At 59.7% G+C, this 15,705-nt stretch overlaps 1 protein-coding gene across 1 annotated transcript; it reads left to right on the forward strand.

Annotated features, from left to right (window-relative positions):
• Positions 1 to 902: 902 nt before the first annotated feature.
• RTN4RL2 (reticulon 4 receptor like 2) lies at positions 903 to 14,663 on the forward strand. Its single transcript, XM_087822374.1, has 3 exons — positions 903 to 933; positions 6,488 to 6,969; positions 13,914 to 14,663. The coding sequence occupies exons 1-3, from the start codon at positions 903 to 905 to the stop codon at positions 14,661 to 14,663; spliced, it is 1,263 nt and encodes a 420-aa protein (XP_087678500.1).
• Positions 14,664 to 15,705: the final 1,042 nt, after the last annotated feature.

Consider the following 15,705-nt stretch of genomic DNA (forward strand, 5'->3'; position numbering starts at 1 on the left):
CGTTGGCACACTTGCGTGCCCCCCGCTTCCCTGCGCCCGCATGAGAGGTAGCGCGCGAGCGCTCAGAGCCACACCTGCCCGAGCGCCCCTGAGCTGGCGCGCTGCTCTGCGCTCGATCTTGCACACACAAACTCCCGCCTATACTATTTTTATACAGTCGCACACTCTCAGGGCTTGGGATCCAGGAAAGGAAGGGAAAGGTGGAGCCTTGGAGAGCTCCCCGGGGAGAGAAATGGTGGAGGCCTGAACCTTGGCACTAGGGACGCCACGAGGAGGGGGAGGTGCCCCAGGAACCCGTCTCCTCCGGGAAAATTGGGAGGGGGGAACTGGACAAGTCCATGGGGCTCCCACACACTACTACACGCCCCCCCTGCCCCCCGCCAAGGGATTTCTCTGGCAGTGTGGTGCGGAGAAGGCGACGGAACACTGTCCTCCGGGTCCCCCCTGGAGGGGAGGGGTCCGGGATGGAGGGGCCTGGAGAGCCGCTCCCGCCTCCTAGTGGCCTGGAAAGGGTTAAGTCGGCGAGCTCGGAAGCGAGGGAGGAGCCAGCGAGTGCGGGGAGGAGTGGGGGTGGTTGGGAAGCGCATCCTCGCCGTCCCCACTCTCCCTCGGCTCGCAGCCGGGGCGCACGGACCCGCGGCTCACGGACCAGCGCGCAGCCTGCGCTGCTGGGGGCGCCGGCACCGCGCTCCGACGGCCGGCTCCGGGCCTCCCCACCCCGTCGCGCCCTGCCCCGTCCCGTCGGGGCAGATGGCTCCTCCCCAGACCCGCTGCCCGGGGGGCGCAGGGTAGAGCGCCGCGCCCGGCCTCACCGCCCGGGGACTCCCGGGCCCCCCGGAGCCCCGCGGAGTCCCCGCCGAGCGCCCCCCGCCGCCGCTCCCTCCCCCGAGCGTCGAGACAAGATGCTGCCCGGGCTCAGGCGCCTGCTGCAAGGTAGGGACCCGCGCCCGCCGGAGGTCGGAGGACACCCGGCGAGGGGAGCCGGGCGCCCCCGCCCCCCGGGCTCGAGGGGGCGCCGCTGCGGGGGGGTAGCCTGGCAGGGGGGAGAGCCTCGGCCCGGGCCCCGCCCCCAGGGCTGCCGGCTGGGGGAGCGCGCCCCGCTCGGAGCTTTCGGGGGTGAGCGGGGCGCTCGTGACCGTGGGGGACGCAGGGCCCGGAGGGGGCAGGGAGGCTCGGGCTCCGCGGTCCCGGCTCCACCTGCTCCTGGGGACGCGGAGGACTCGGGCCGGCTGGGGAAGCGCCGACTCAGCAACTCCCGCGCCGGTGCCTCAGCACTTTCCAGTCACCTGAGAGGACAAGGGCTGGGGCAGGGGGCTGTCTGCGAGGACGGGGGCGCACAGGGAGATCCAGGGGCCCCCCGAAGGACAGATGGTGGGCTGGAAAGGGGACAGCTCCGTGGACGGAGTGACAGCCAAGGGTGTGGGCCAGGACGCGGGTGGGCGGGCGGGGGTCGGCGGGGGAGGAGGCGGGGGGAGGCCGAGTCCGGGTTAGACGCGGGCGCGCGGCCAGCGGGACCCAGGCTGGGACCGAGGACCGGGGCAGGAGGGACACCGCTTAGGGGAGGGGCCAGGAGAGGACTAGGGACCGGCACCCAGATCGGGGGTGCGGCGAGGTGAAAGCCTGGGGCCCTGGGGGCCTGGAAGGAGGGGAGGTGGGAGACCAGAAGCCAGAGGAGGGTGGAGATGGAGTCTCGGGGACGGGACGGGGTCCAGGGCGAGCGCTGGGTTGGGGACGGCGGGAAGGGCAGATGGGAGAGGGTCTGGGAGTCGGTGCCAGGGTGGGGATGGGGCTGGAAGGGAAGGGAAGGGAGGAGGCAGGGAAAGGACTGGAAGAGATGGAGGGGAGGGTGGGGGTGTTGCCAGGGATGAGACAAAGAGGCTTCTGGTAACCACTTCCACGTGGGAAGCCCTCCATTCCCAAAGCGCCTGCTGTCAGGTCCCTTCTTTCAGGGAGTGGTCGGTGGGCCTGACCGGGACTCAGAGCTCAGGGCTTGGGGCGGCTGTGAGGGAGCGAGGGGGAGGCATTCGAATGGAGGGGCAGCCTCCGAGGGTGGGCACCCTGGCTGGCTCCAGGCTGCCATTTATATCTCTGGGCCTCACGTCGGATCCGGCGGACGCCGCCACCACGGGGACTGCTTATTTTGGGTGTTACATTCTGGCAGAGTGAGAAGCTGTTTGCAGCAGCCTCAACCTCCGTCCAAGCGTCAGTGCCTCCCCAGGCCCCTGCGTCACTGGCACTGCCACCACCTCCATCCTGCTCCTGGCTCCCATCTCCTCAGCCCCTGCCCCTCGGCACCTGCCCACAGGCCCCGGCCCCTCCCCAGCCTTTTCTGTGTGGAGCTGTTGCTTCTCTCTGGGACCCTGGGGCCCTCCGTCAGAGTCAGAGGCCTTGGCTGCCTCCCCAGGGAGCACTATTCCTGGGGCCACTCTGCGCCAGCCTCTCTGCCCTGTGGGTCAGTGCCCTGGCTCCTGCCCTCTCCTCTGGGTCCACCTGACTCCTCTTCAGGTGTTTCCTTTCACTGGGGCCTCTGAACCAAAGGGGGGCCCCAAGACTGAGAACTTTGTTTCCGAGCCTTGGTAATCCAGGGTGACGGCTGAATCCTTGACAGTGGACCTCAATGAATGGATGCTTTTTGGCTCTGGGCACCTCAGCCTTCCAGGATTGGCACCATGTTCATGCCTCTCTCCATCCCTCCTCCGGTCAGTTCTGGCCATATCTTCTGGGCACTGGTCATCTCTCCTTGACTTCCAACAGCCTCCCCCTAGAGTAGCCCCAACCTGGAGCCCAGGAGAGGAAAGCTGCAGAGAGAGCCTGGATTCCTTCTCTGCCTTGACCCTGAACAGCCAAACAGACCCAACATCCTGGTTAGCCCAGCTCTGGGCACCTGAGCACAACTTCGGTCATCCCTTTACCTCAAGGGCAGCATCTCTCACACTCAGGGGCCGTTTCCCCGGGTGACATGAGGTCTCCAGAAGAAAGGCCAGAGGCCCCTTCAGACTTGCGCTTGTCCATTCTGGGTCCCACCTGTACCAGCTGCGTGACCTGAGGAACTCATTTCCTGTTTCTGCGCCTTCCCCTCCCCTTCTGCAAACTGGGGGCCACTATATTGATCGCACAGGGGTTATGTTGTATTCTATGCATATAAATACAGTGCCTGGCACACAGTAGGTGCTTGATAACAGATGACTTCTGCCCGTCCCTGCTCTACACCCCCCTGAACTCTAGCCATTACCTGCAGACTTTAGAAAAATGGAGAAACGGAGAGAGGATGGGAGAGCAGAGGGTGGGGACACTATGGGCTTTCACTATGGGCTTTCCTCAGCCCATAGAGGAGGGGGGAGATGACACGAAGACTTCAAGAAAGGTGTTGAAGGCGACTGTCAGAGATTCGGGTCAGGAGGCCTGGGCTGCTCACTCAGAAGCTGAGCCTTCCCCTCTCCAGCCTTCAGTGGTGTTACCTGGGAAATAAGGGGTTGGCTCTGATGGCCACTGAGGGGCCCTTCTTCCAGCTCTGACGCTCTGTGCACCTTGCCCCAGTCTTTGCCAGGGATTCACAAACTGAGGGCTGGAACTGTGGTCCTGGAGAGAGCAGAGGTCGCAGGCCTGAAGGGAGGAGTGGTGGTAAAGAGCCCTGAGAGACATGGGGTGGGGAGGGGACCTATGTGAGAAGGAAAGGGGTGCACCCTGGGCAGGGACAGGAGGGCAGCAAAGGGGGAGAAAGGAACAGCTCACCAGCCCCCCCCCCCAGGAGCATTCCAGCCAGGCCTGGGGGCAGAGAAACCCAGTGCCCCCCACCTCTCCCTCCTCCTAGCCTCCAGTGAGAGCTGCAGCCTGAATTATGGATGAGGCTCCTTGGGTTACAGCTGCTTTGCATGGCGGTGATGGCCAGAAATGGCAACAGAGTCACTGTTACGAAGCAGCTGTCGTGGAGGGACCCTGCTCAAGGCCCCTCCTCAAAGAGCCTGCCAGGTAATGGTTCAGGCTTGGGGAGATGGCCATGATGGGGGAGATATGCGGACAAGAGGGAAGGGGTGTGGGGCAAGAAGGGAGGAGCCCCTTGTGTGGGCAAGTGGGGGCCAGAGAGTTGTGGGGAGAGGGATGCTGGCTCCTGCCGAGCTGCTGAGCTCAGCCTCCAGGAAGAGACCCTGGTACCAGGGAGTGGCCCCTGACTCTGGAGCCCCCGGGGATAGCACATCCTTTCCTCTGTCTCTCCTGAGGTACCAGTTAACCCTGGAGGCTGGGGGACAGCTCCAGTCTTTCCTAGGGCTGGCAGTCCTCGGAGCTCACAGTCCTGGGAGCTTGTGGCTAAGGGATGGGATTAAGGGATCAGAGAAGGCTTTAGCTTTCTCTGGTGTCAAGTCCTTGGGGAAGCAAGCTCATAGGGCGACTCTGCCAGGAAGGGAAGTGCCCTGGCCAGGCATCAGGAGACTCCTTTCTGGTCCTTGGCCTGCTGGCCACTTTGCTGTGTGACCTTGGGCAAGTCGCTCGCCTTCTCTGAACCCCAGTTATGACCTCATTAGAACAAGAGCTTGGACCAGATGAACCTGGAGAACCTTTCCAGCTGTGGCATCTCCCCTTCTAAGCCCCCAACCTCAGCTCTGCTGAAAACCACCCGAGGTTCCCTACCCACTACTGCACCCCACCCCTGCCAGGTTCAGAGGAGGGGTGAGAGACATGCTCCTCCACCCCACGTGGCTCTGAGAAACTCAGGAGAAAGTAATCGTGAAACGCCGCACGGGGGAGGGGTGAGAAGGGCCGAGAAACGCGGAGGTGGTGTGAACGAGAGGCACAGCCGAGCTGTGTCACTGAGTATTACATCACACCCAGCCCACACACGCACGGGGCGCACTCGCACACACACGGGCAGGGTCCGGGATGCTCGCGGCGGGGCCCCAAGTTGAGGAGCTGGAGCACCACACGTCGGCATGGGGTTCCCCACCCTTGCCTGTGTGTCCCCCATGGGAGGAGGCTCACGGGGCCTTGGTGATGCCTGCGCCACACATCGGTGATGTCTAACGCCACCCAAACACGGGACTCCACAGCAGGTCACGTAGTGTGGGCACGGCTCAAACACAGGCATTCACAAAGTACTCATGGGGCCAGGCATCACGCACAGCCATGGGCCCCTCAGTCTCCCCAGGGTCTCTGAATCCCAGGGTGTCCCTGGGATTTGGTTCTGGGTCCCAGGCCCTGCCCTCCTCCCCTGGGCCTTTGCAGGCCTAGCACACCGCTGGGGGTGGGTGGAAGGTGTTCAGAGGATGTGTGCCGGCTTTTGGATGCAAGCTCCGCTTCTCCCCAGGCAGACCTGCCAGGAGACCCCAGGAGTCAGCTGGGAGTCATGATAAAGAGTGTAGGTCATGCAAATTACCTCCCAGACCTTCATCAGCTACAGCGAGGGCCAGGAGGCCAGAGGACAGGTGGAGGACCTCCCCACCCCAGTACAGAAACACAGAGGCTTAGACACTCCTTTAGCCCCCAGGCCCTGGAGCCTCCCTAGACCTGCGTCTCCATCTGCATCATGAGAAGGGTAGACCACATCCAACCTTCAAAAGTTACTTTGAAAAATAAAGAATTTTTAAGTGACTTTAAATGAAAAGAGCCTGGGGTGTAAGGGGCAGATTCCCTGGCTCTCACCCAGGAATTCTGATTCTGCACAGGCAGGGCCGAGGAAGCTGCATTCTTCTAAACTGCCTCCAGCGGATTCTGTTGGGGTGGCTGGTGGTCCCTGTTAGAGACCCACTGCCCCCTGGTCCCTGAGGCCCTTCCAGTGTGGACTCAGGTTCTTCGAAGATGAAAGCGGCTGGAAGGCAGGGCTGTGGCCACCAGTGGGCTCAGCAAGGCCAGACCCCAGGTCAGCCAGAGGGCCATTTCCCACCAGCTTTAGATTCACCAGTGGGCTCAGCAAGGCCAGACCCCAGGTCAGCCAGAGGGCCATTTCCCACCAGCTTTAGATTCACCAGAGATCTCAATTTAGTCCCAGCCCATCTCAAATGGGGGCGACTCTGCTCCCCAGGAGACATTTGGTGATGTCTGGAGACATTTTGGTTGTCATAATCAGGGGGAAGGTGTTACTGGATCTAGTGGGTAGAGGACAGGGATGCTGCTAAACACCCTAAATAGGACACCATATAGAACTGTCCCCCACAACAGAGAGTGATGGGCCCAACTCTCAGTACTGAGGTTGAGAAGCCTGCAAGTTAACACAGTCAAACCCACCACAGTGAAAACAATGCAAAGGACCACTCGTGAGACAACTTGCGACACAGCACAGTGCTTTCTAGAGGGTCCTCTTGGCATTTCTTTATTTTTTTTTATATACCACAAGTCTCAAAATGTGGAAGCGGCCAGGGCCTCTTGCAACCAGGTTGCCTGTACCCAGAACCCTCCCGCCTAGGAGCACGGGGCTGCGGGCCCTTGGCGGGCGGACTGGCCCCTGGGGGCACGGGCCCTGGCAGCCTGCCCAGGAAGGCCTGCCCTCTCCCCGCAGGTCCCGCCCCGGCCTGCCTGCTGCTGATGCTCCTGGCGCTGCCCCCCGCCGCCCCCAGCTGCCCCATGCTCTGCACCTGCTACTCGTCCCCGCCCACCGTGAGCTGCCAGGCCAACAACTTCTCGTCGGTGCCGCTGTCCCTGCCGCCCAGCACCCAGCGGCTCTTCCTCCAGAACAACCTCATCCGCACGCTGCGGCCCGGCACCTTCGGGCCCAACCTGCTCACCCTGTGGCTCTTCTCCAACAACCTCTCCGCCATCTACCCGGGCACCTTCAGGCACCTGCAGGCCCTGGAGGAGCTGGACCTCGGGGACAACCGGCACCTGCGCTCCCTGGAGCCCGACACCTTCCACGGCCTGGAGCGGCTGCAGGCGCTGCACCTGTATCGCTGCCAGCTCAGCAGCCTGCCCAGCGGCATCTTCCGCGGCCTGGTCAGCCTGCAGTACCTCTACCTCCAGGACAACAGCCTGCTCCACCTCCAGGTGAGCCGAGCCGCCCAGCGGCGCGCTCCCCTCGCCTTCCCTCAGCCCCTCGGCCGCCGGTCCCTCCTCTCCCCGCAGGCCGCCTTCCTGCCGGCGTCTCCGCGTCTGTCCCTTTCCTACGCACGACCTTCTCACTTCTTCCAGGGGCTTTTCTTTCTCCACTTTGTCTCTTCTGTCTTCCTCCTGTTCTGTCTGCACCTGCTTGGTCCCCTTGCTGACCCTCTCCCTCTCAGTCCCCTAGCCCCCCTCCCCCCGTGTGTCCCCTTCTGCCTCTGCCTGTCTCCTTTGTCTGCCCCACTCTGTTCCTCTCTGCCTCTCTCACTAACTTGCCTCCCCCATCTGTCTTCGGGTCTTCTGTCTGTCTCCCTTCACGCGCCCACTCCACACGCATCCCCCGTGTCTGCCTGGGTGATGTATGTGCCTCTTTCTGTGGTCTCTCCTTTCCCCCTTCTTTGCCTTCGGGGCTCTGCCTTTCCCCGGCACCAGGCCTGAAGGTCTTCGTGGCTGCTCTCTGCCCCCCACCCTCTCCCACGGCCTCTGGTGTTCCATAGAAGGTTCCACCTCTCTCCAGCTCACTGGGTAACGGGACAAGGGGAAACCCTGCCCTTTCTAGATTTTCCTCCCCAAACCTGCTGTCTCACTGAAAGGGAAGAAAGGAAAAAAACGGGTAAAGAGCTGTTAAGTAGCTGGGAGATGGATGCCCTGAAAACGGAAGGAATAACAGTAATTGCTATTTATTGTTATTATTATTGATCTAAATATTGTTTATTGTTGTTATTAAGCTGACTGTCTGACAGTCAAATCCTCCCATTCTATTTCCCCAGGAAGCAATAACACATCCCCCAAACCACTCGGGGAGAAAACCCTCCCTGGGCCCCTGGCTGGAAGGGGCAGGAGCATCCACTCTCTCCCTTCCCCCCATGCAGACCTGGACGGTCCTCCTCCCACCCGGGCTGGTGCCTAACTGGTCACCAATGTGCTGATTTGAAAATCAGTCAGGGCTGATGCTGATAAAAGTAACAACGATAGCAATAATAATTCAGCATGTACTGTGCGGCCACTATGTGCTGAGAATACAGCAGTTAACAAAGCAGACAAAACCTCTGCCTTCACAGAGATAGCAGTGTAGGTGGGGGAAAGGCAGACATAAAATACGGTAGCCCCCCTATCATCTGTGGGAGATCCAGACCAAGACCCCCAGTGGATGCCCAAAACCACAGATAGTGCCGGACCTTATATATACTATAGGCATACACACCTATGATAGTTAATTTATAAAATAGGCACCATAAGAGATTAACAACAATAGCTAATAATAAAATTATAACAATATACTGTAATAAAAGTTATGTGAATGGCTTTGGGGCCATAATTAAGTGAAATAAGGGGGGACTTGAACCTAAGTACTGTGGTACCAGGACACTTGATCTGCTAACCGAGGCGGCTACTAAATGTCACAGGCAGGGAGGGTGCACAGCATGGAGACGCTGGACTGAGGGATGATTCACATCTGGGTGGGATGGTTCAAGATTTCACCATGCTAATTTAAACAGCATGCAATTTAAAACTGATGAATTGTTTATTTCTGGAATTTCCTATTTAATATTTTTGGACCATGGTTGACCGCAGATAACTGAAACCGTGGAAAGCAAAACCGTGAATCAGGTGGGGACTGCTATCCAGAGTATGTTGGAAAATATGTCGTGGTTTTTATGACATCAGTAATGATAATAGCACCCAGTACCACTTAGTGGACACACTATATGTATCGGGCACTATGCTAAGGACCTTTTGGTTATCCAACTCTGCCATTTACAAATATGTGACGTGTTTAAATCCCCCCAAGCCTCAGTTTTTCCATATGTAAAATGGGGGTAGCACCAGCACCCACTTCCTGGGGATTTCGTAAGTGTAAGAACATGAATAATGTGTAAAGCACTTAGAATAGTGTTTGGCATATGATAAGCACTATAGAAATGCTTGTTAAAATGCTATTTTAAAAGAGAGGCAAGCCTCATTTAACATTGATCTCGGCGGAATGGCCCATCTTGGACCTCGTCCTGGAGATCTGGGTGAATTTCAAGGATGCTGAGGCCATGGGTGGGTCCCAGAATACTCCCTCTCTTTTCTTTCCTTCTTAAACTTGCCTAGCACCTCACGGTTTCCTAAGCACGCTCAGCCACCTCACCTCATTTCTGCAGCCGTGTCGGGAGATACTCGCACCTCCCCACAGATGAGGAAACTGAGGCCGAGGGTCCCAAGACTGTAGATAAAAGGCCTCTGCACACGAGTCTCTCGAAATATTGCCATTACGGCCAGGGGCTCACATGGCCTCACCAGCAGGTTTAACCTCACGACAGCCTGGCAGTAGGGACAGGTAGGGGCAGGAGGGACACAGAATGAAGTTCCTGAGGCCACCCAACTGGACAGAGCTGGTGGTACTTGAGCTTTCGGGCCATTTTTATCACTAGACCTCTCCACTAGGGTCTGTCTGGACGGCGCGGGGTGCTACCCTGAACAGCAGCGTGGGCTCATTTCTGAAGGCACCCGCGTTAGAGTCTACCAGACGTAGGTTCAAATCCTGACTCCTATATGACTTTGAACAAATCACTAAACCTTGTTCAATCTCCATTTTCTCATCTAGAACATGGCAATCACGATCGACTAGCACAGGGCTACACTCAGGCGCTGCCCCTGAAACCCTGCCCTCCTTCTCAATATTTATTAGTTGTTCACGATGAGAAATCTGGGGTCAGAGGGCCTGAGTTTGAATCCCTGCTCTGCTATTTTCTCACTTATTTAACTTTAGGCATGACACCTCTCCTCTCTGAACCTCAGTTTCCTCATCTTTAAAGTGGAAATAATAAATAATACCTTCCACAAAGAATGGCTGCTCAGAGTAAATGAGTCTGTATCTACAGCACATAGTTCAGTGCTGAGTAAATCCTGTCATTAGAACCTGGTCCTCCACTGACTCTCAGGCCAGGGCCTGGGGACAGCAAAGACCTGGGCAAAGGGCATCTTGAGTGGATGCTGGGGTCTCCGGAAATAGGAAGTGTTGGTTCTGCACGCCCCTGGCATGAATGGCCCGGGCACCGTGGGAAGGAGGCAGCTACACACCTGGTCCTTTACAGAGGAGAAAGAAAGAGACGTCCTCTGCCTGTGAACTTCCTGCAGGAACGAGGCTGGGAGATGCCACAGGCAGGGGAGGAAACGTGGGCTGGGTGACGTCCACAGAATCTGGGTGAGACCCGTGATGGGGCTGGAGGAGGCAAGATCACAGCTTTTAAGGATGAGCAAGGTGGAAATGGCAATGGGGGTGGGCTGGAGGTTCTCACAGGCTGTCTTCTATGTGCCAGGTACTGTGCCAAGTGGGCTCATTCACTGACAGATATGTTTGAGCATCTCCTACCTGCCAGGCAGTGTTCTGGGTGCCAGGGCTTCAGGAGCTAACAAAAACAGTGCCAGTGCCCTCTTCGAGTCTTTCCTACTTGAATGGAACCCGATGATGATATCCATTCTCCCTTTCAATCATCACAGCAGCCTGCAGGGCACATAAGAGCAGTCTCCGTACTCAGGCACATCTGAGCTTGAACGCCAGCCCCACCTCCGGTTTGCTCTGTGGCTTTGGGCAAGTTACTTCACCACTGTAAGCCTGAATGGCCCCATCGGTACCATGGGGAGATGCCTTGTGCCTCAGGGTTTATGGTGAGGGGTTCAAGGAGATGCTACTTGAAGAGAGCTCAGCACTGTGTCTGGTTCAGAGTAAGCATCATTCCCCCCATTTGACAGCTAAGGACACTGAGGCTCAGTGAAGTGAAGACACCACTCCAAGGTCACCTGACAGTAAAGGGCACAGCCTAGAATTCACCCAGGTCTGTCTGACTCAAGTGCAGCTGTTCAGAGCCCTGTCTACAGAGTTGCATGTCCATGTTCCACTACATATTAGCTGCTGAACCCTAGGCTTGCCTCTCTGAGCCTCCCTTCCCTAATCTCTGAAAGGGAGGTAATAGCGTTATCTGCTTCCTAGGGTCATGATGATCAGGTTACTACATGGGACGTGTGTGGCATAGAGCTTGGCCCATAGTTAAAGCTCAGAAAGTCAGCTGCTTGCCAATGCTGACGCGGACTGTGACAATGGCACCAGGCATAGACTGGTGAACACTGTGAGTGGGGGGGCCTGGCACAGGGTAGACACTCAGTACAGCTTTGTTGAATGAACGAGGTACATTCCAGGATTCACTCACTCATAAATATCAGATGCGGATGGATCTTAATGACCAACGATCTCAAGTCCCTTGTTTCACAGATAAAAAACCAAGACTCAGAGAGGTACCTGGAACTGCCCAAGGTCACACAGCTCAGCTTAGTGCCAGAGCCTGGAGCTTGGGGGTTGGCAGGAGGCAAGGTTAAGAACAGGATGCTGTCCGGAGAAAGGGGGCAGGGAGGCCTCATAGAGATTCCATATGGATGCAGAGAGCTGTGAACTGGCTGGGGGAAGTGAGGGAAATGTGGTTTTGGAAATGGAAGATGACTTTAGCAGCCGCTCTCAGCCCAGAGGGAGGGGGCGATTGTGAGGGTGGTGGGGGAGGGCGAGGGCTGTGAAAGTCAAGAGCTTATTAATGCACAGAGAACGGTTTTAATGGTGGAGAGAGAAGGACCGGATTTGAGAGCTGCAGCCGAGGAAGTGGCGGCAGGATTTGGCAACAGCTTGGATGGGGGGAAGGGAAATGGACCCCCAGGCTGAGGCTCCGAGAGGGAAGGGGTAGGACTTCTGCAGAGAAGAAAAGAGGAAGGAGAGGAGGTTGGAACCAAGGAATTTTGCAGCCCCAAAACTGGGGCTGTGGGCTAAAGGTGCCTCAGTGCCCTAGGGGCTCGCTCTGAACCTTTACTCTTCCCTTCCTAACCTTCCCACGCCACAGCTCCATTACCTGTGCTCCTTCTATCCCCCACACCCCACAGTGATCCTCTGACCAGGTATCTCTGGGTGTGCCCCACTCTTAATGACACTCCATAAAGAAGAGAAACCCTAACTAGGTGTTTGAGTGGAAGGGACTCAGAGCCCACTCCCTGGGTGGGCCGGAAAGAAGGCAAGGGTGCCAGGCCAGATTGGGCCAGCCCAAGGCCACAGAGGCCCAAGGAGCCCACTGGAGACCTGAGCTGAGCATGGGGGGTGGTGCAGGGAGTGGAGAATGCTGGTGTCAGAGGCAGCCGAGAAGGTTGAGGGGGACGGATCTCAATGTGGCCAAGAGGAGGGTTCTTGGCAGGCTCAGTTCCTGTAGCGGAGAGGGCGGAAGCCAGATGGGAGGGGGCGAGAACACGCAGGAGCACAGGAAGGTGGAGGCTGTGGGTGTGGGCTGGGAGTCAAGGCCCTCCCCCCACCTGAGAGCCTTTGACCAGGCTCCTGGGTGGGGTAGGGGTTTCATCTCCCCAGACAAGGAAGGGTGGGAGAGCCACAGCCAGGAAACAGACCCCCAAGGGTGCACTGGCTTGAGCATAGAGGATGCTTGTGTCCCTGAGAACCAGACCTCCTGGGCCTGCTGACCACAGTGATATCCTGCATCACTGAGGGAGGACCTCAGTCAGGGGCTCTGGTCCCCTCTCTGGCAAGCCCTCCATCTCTCGGGGTCTCAGTGCTCTTCTCTGTAAAAAGTGGGCTGGGCTGGTGGACCCTGGAGCTGCTCATCACCAATACCTTAGTGAGCTGGTTAAAATGCAGAATCCAGCCCCTGCCCCTTCCCACCCATGGAGCATATCCACTCTCCCTCCCCCACACCCACACCCGGTTCATTCTGAACCACAGTCCAAGGTCCTTTCTACACAAACACGGCCTGATTTGGGCGCTCCCCAGCCCCAGACAAGTGGGATAGGCCTTCTAAGGGACTCAGAGCCCATTCAGTGATGTAGGATATCAGGCAGCAGCCTTCCTTCCCCTCCCCTGCTGCTCTGGGGTTAGGAGGGGGACACCTGGTCTCTTTACTATCTTAGCCTAGTAGCAGAACTTTTGGACCCTAGTGAGCTCCTCTGTTAGAGGAAAAGGGATGTCAGTCATCTAACTGAGGCCCTACTGTCAGAATAACCATCATTTCTCCATGGTGGCCTACCAGGTACTGTATCCTTACAGTGTGATATCATCTAACCCTCCCTCAGCCTGCTGGGGGTGGGGGTGTTCTCCAAGTTACACAGACTGAGCAACAGGAGGCTCTAGGGGGCTAACTAACTTGCCCAAAGTAACGGAGCTGGGAAGAGGGCAAGCTGGGTTGGCACCAGGGGCTGTGACTCCTGAGCCTGTGGGCTTCATCACCAGGCTGGACACCGGTGTGCCAGGCACTGTGCCCAGCACTTCACCATCTGATCTTTATGTGGATCATCTCCTTTAATCCTCAGAACAAACCCACGAGGAGGTCCGCTCATCCCCATTTCACAGATGAGGCAACAGGTGTAGAGAGATTACCGACCAGCTTGGCCAAGTTAACCATAAGGGCCAACCCCTAGAATGCCTTCCACGTGGCAACCCTGCTCTAAGCACCTGCATGCACGTGGCTCCGTTTAATCTCCACGTCTTCCAGGTGAAGAGCCTGGGGCATAGAGATGCCCAGACTTGCCCAAGGTGGCACAGTCGGTTAGGAGAGGCCCGGGTTTGAGGCCGGAGGGCGGCCGCTCCTCCTCCCGGCGTGGGCCTCTGACCGGCCTGGGAAGTCGGAAGGACAGGCCGGCTCTCGGGCCCCACCTGCTACCTCACAGACCCCGAGGCCTGAGGGATCGCGGGGACTGTGAACCACTGGCCTCAACTGTTCGCCTCCCATAGGTTAGAGGTTAGAAGTTAGAGGACCCAGGACTCCGAACGGAGAGGTCGGGCGCGCTCCCCGGGCGCTCCCCTTCCTCCCCACCTCGGGGCAGGGGGGATGCGCGCCCGTCTCAGAGCCCCCCCCCCCCCCCCCCAGGATGACCTGTTCGCCGACCTGGCCAACCTGAGCCACCTGTTCCTGCACGGGAACCGCCTGCGCCTGCTGACGGAGCACGTGTTCCGCGGCCTGGGCGGCCTGGACCGGCTGCTGCTGCACGGGAACCGGCTGCAGGGCGTGCACCGCGCGGCCTTCCGCGGCCTCGGCCGCCTCACCATCCTCTACCTGTTCAACAACAGCCTGGCCTCGCTGCCCGGCGAGGCGCTGGCCGACCTGCCGGCGCTCGAGTTCCTGCGGCTCAACGCCAACCCCTGGGCCTGCGACTGCCGCGCGCGGCCGCTCTGGGCCTGGTTCCAGCGCGCGCGCGTCTCCAGCTCCGACGTGACCTGCGCCTCGCCGCCCGAGCGCCGGGGCCGCGACCTGCGCGCGCTCCGCGAGGCCGACTTCCAGGCGTGCCCGCCGCCCGCGCCCACGCGGCCCGGCAGCCGCGCCCGCGGCAACAGCTCCTCCAACCACCTGTACGGCGTGGCCGAGGCCGGCGCGCCCCCCGCCGACCCCTCCACGCTCTACCGCGACCTGCCCGCCGAGGACCCGCGCGGGCGCCAGGGCGGCGACGCGCCCACCGAGGACGACTACTGGGGGGGCTACGGGGGCGAGGACCAGCGAGGGGAGCAGACCTGCCCGGGCGCCGCCTGCCAGGTGCCGCCGGACTCCCGCGGCCCCGCGCTCTCGGCCGGGCCCCCCGCCCCGCTGCTCTGCCTCCTGCTCCTGGCGCCCCATCACCTCTGACCGCGGCGCCGAGACTGCAGAGCCGGCGGCCCGCCCGTCCCGCCGCAGCCGCAGCTCCGGCCCGGCCCTGTGCCCCCCGCGCCGCGCGCCTCTGCCCTGGGCCGGGCCCCTCTCCCTGCCCCGAGGACGCGGCCTCGGACAGCCCCAGGGGCTGTGCTGGTGGCGCAGCCCACTCTGCCGTCCCGACCGTGAACTGGCCCGTCCCAGGGCTGGGCGGTCCCGGGCGCCGCCCCCGCCCCCCGCGGCCCGCGGCGGACTCCCGGGGACCCCGTCTGCGCGGCGTCTTCCACCAGCAGAGCCTTCAGAAGCTCCGGGGGAGCCCCAGGAGCCCGCGGAGGGGGGCGCCGGCCCAGGCCCTGCTTCTCGTAGCCGCCCTCGGCCTCCCGGCACTGGAGGAATACTTTTCTCCTTCGTCCACCCGGGACACATTTTAGGGTGCCCGGAGAGAGCTTTCCTCTCCACCGTGGCCCCTGTGTGGTGAAGTTCAACAGAAGTTGTTTGGGGGGAAAAAAAATTTATTAAAAAATTCTATTATTTTATCTTCTGCCGTAAGGTTTGTTGGCTCAGGACCTCCAAAGTGGGAGGAGGGCTTAGAACCATCGGGATTTCAGGGGCCAGGAGGAGTAGAGAAAGGGGAGCCAATTGTGCCCTTGAAGAGCTTCTTGCTCCCCCAGGAGAAGAAGCTGCAGCCTGAGGAAGAGGGGGTGACCCTGGAGTCCCAGGCAGGCCACGATGGGTGCTGACAGCACCTCAGCTCCTCGTCTGTCCAGGAGAAGCAGCTACAGCCGGCCCTGCGTTGTCTGGAGCCCGAGGAGTAAGCCTGGGCAAGGCCTCCAGCCTGGCTGACTCCCTCCCAGTTCCCACCCCACCCTGCGAGGAGGAGTCACATAGCCCCCGGGGTCACAGCCGGCCCAAACAGGGCTTTGGGGAAATCCGAAAAAGGCACCTCTTGCTCAGGGGAACCCAGGCACACGCCAGAGCAAGCACTTGGCAGGCAGAGCCTCGGGCTGGATTTCCGCTCCCACCTGCCCCTCGCCGAGTG

The sequence above is a fragment of the Miniopterus natalensis genome, chromosome 11 (genome assembly GCF_054644295.1).
Source record: "Miniopterus natalensis isolate mMinNat1 chromosome 11, mMinNat1.hap1, whole genome shotgun sequence".
In the NCBI taxonomy this organism is placed as follows: Eukaryota; Metazoa; Chordata; class Mammalia; order Chiroptera; family Miniopteridae; genus Miniopterus; species Miniopterus natalensis.

Excerpts from the sequence above, each read along its gene's own strand:
- RTN4RL2 (XM_087822374.1), top strand. The coding sequence starts at position 903 with ATGCTGCCCGGGCTCAGGCGCCTGCTGCAAG. Across the intron at positions 934-6,487 it reads GCTCAGGCGCCTGCTGCAAG|GTCCCGCCCCGGCCTGCCTG; the intron begins GTAGGGACCCGC and ends CTCTCCCCGCAG. Across the intron at positions 6,970-13,913 it reads ACAGCCTGCTCCACCTCCAG|GATGACCTGTTCGCCGACCT; the intron begins GTGAGCCGAGCC and ends CCCCCCCCCCAG.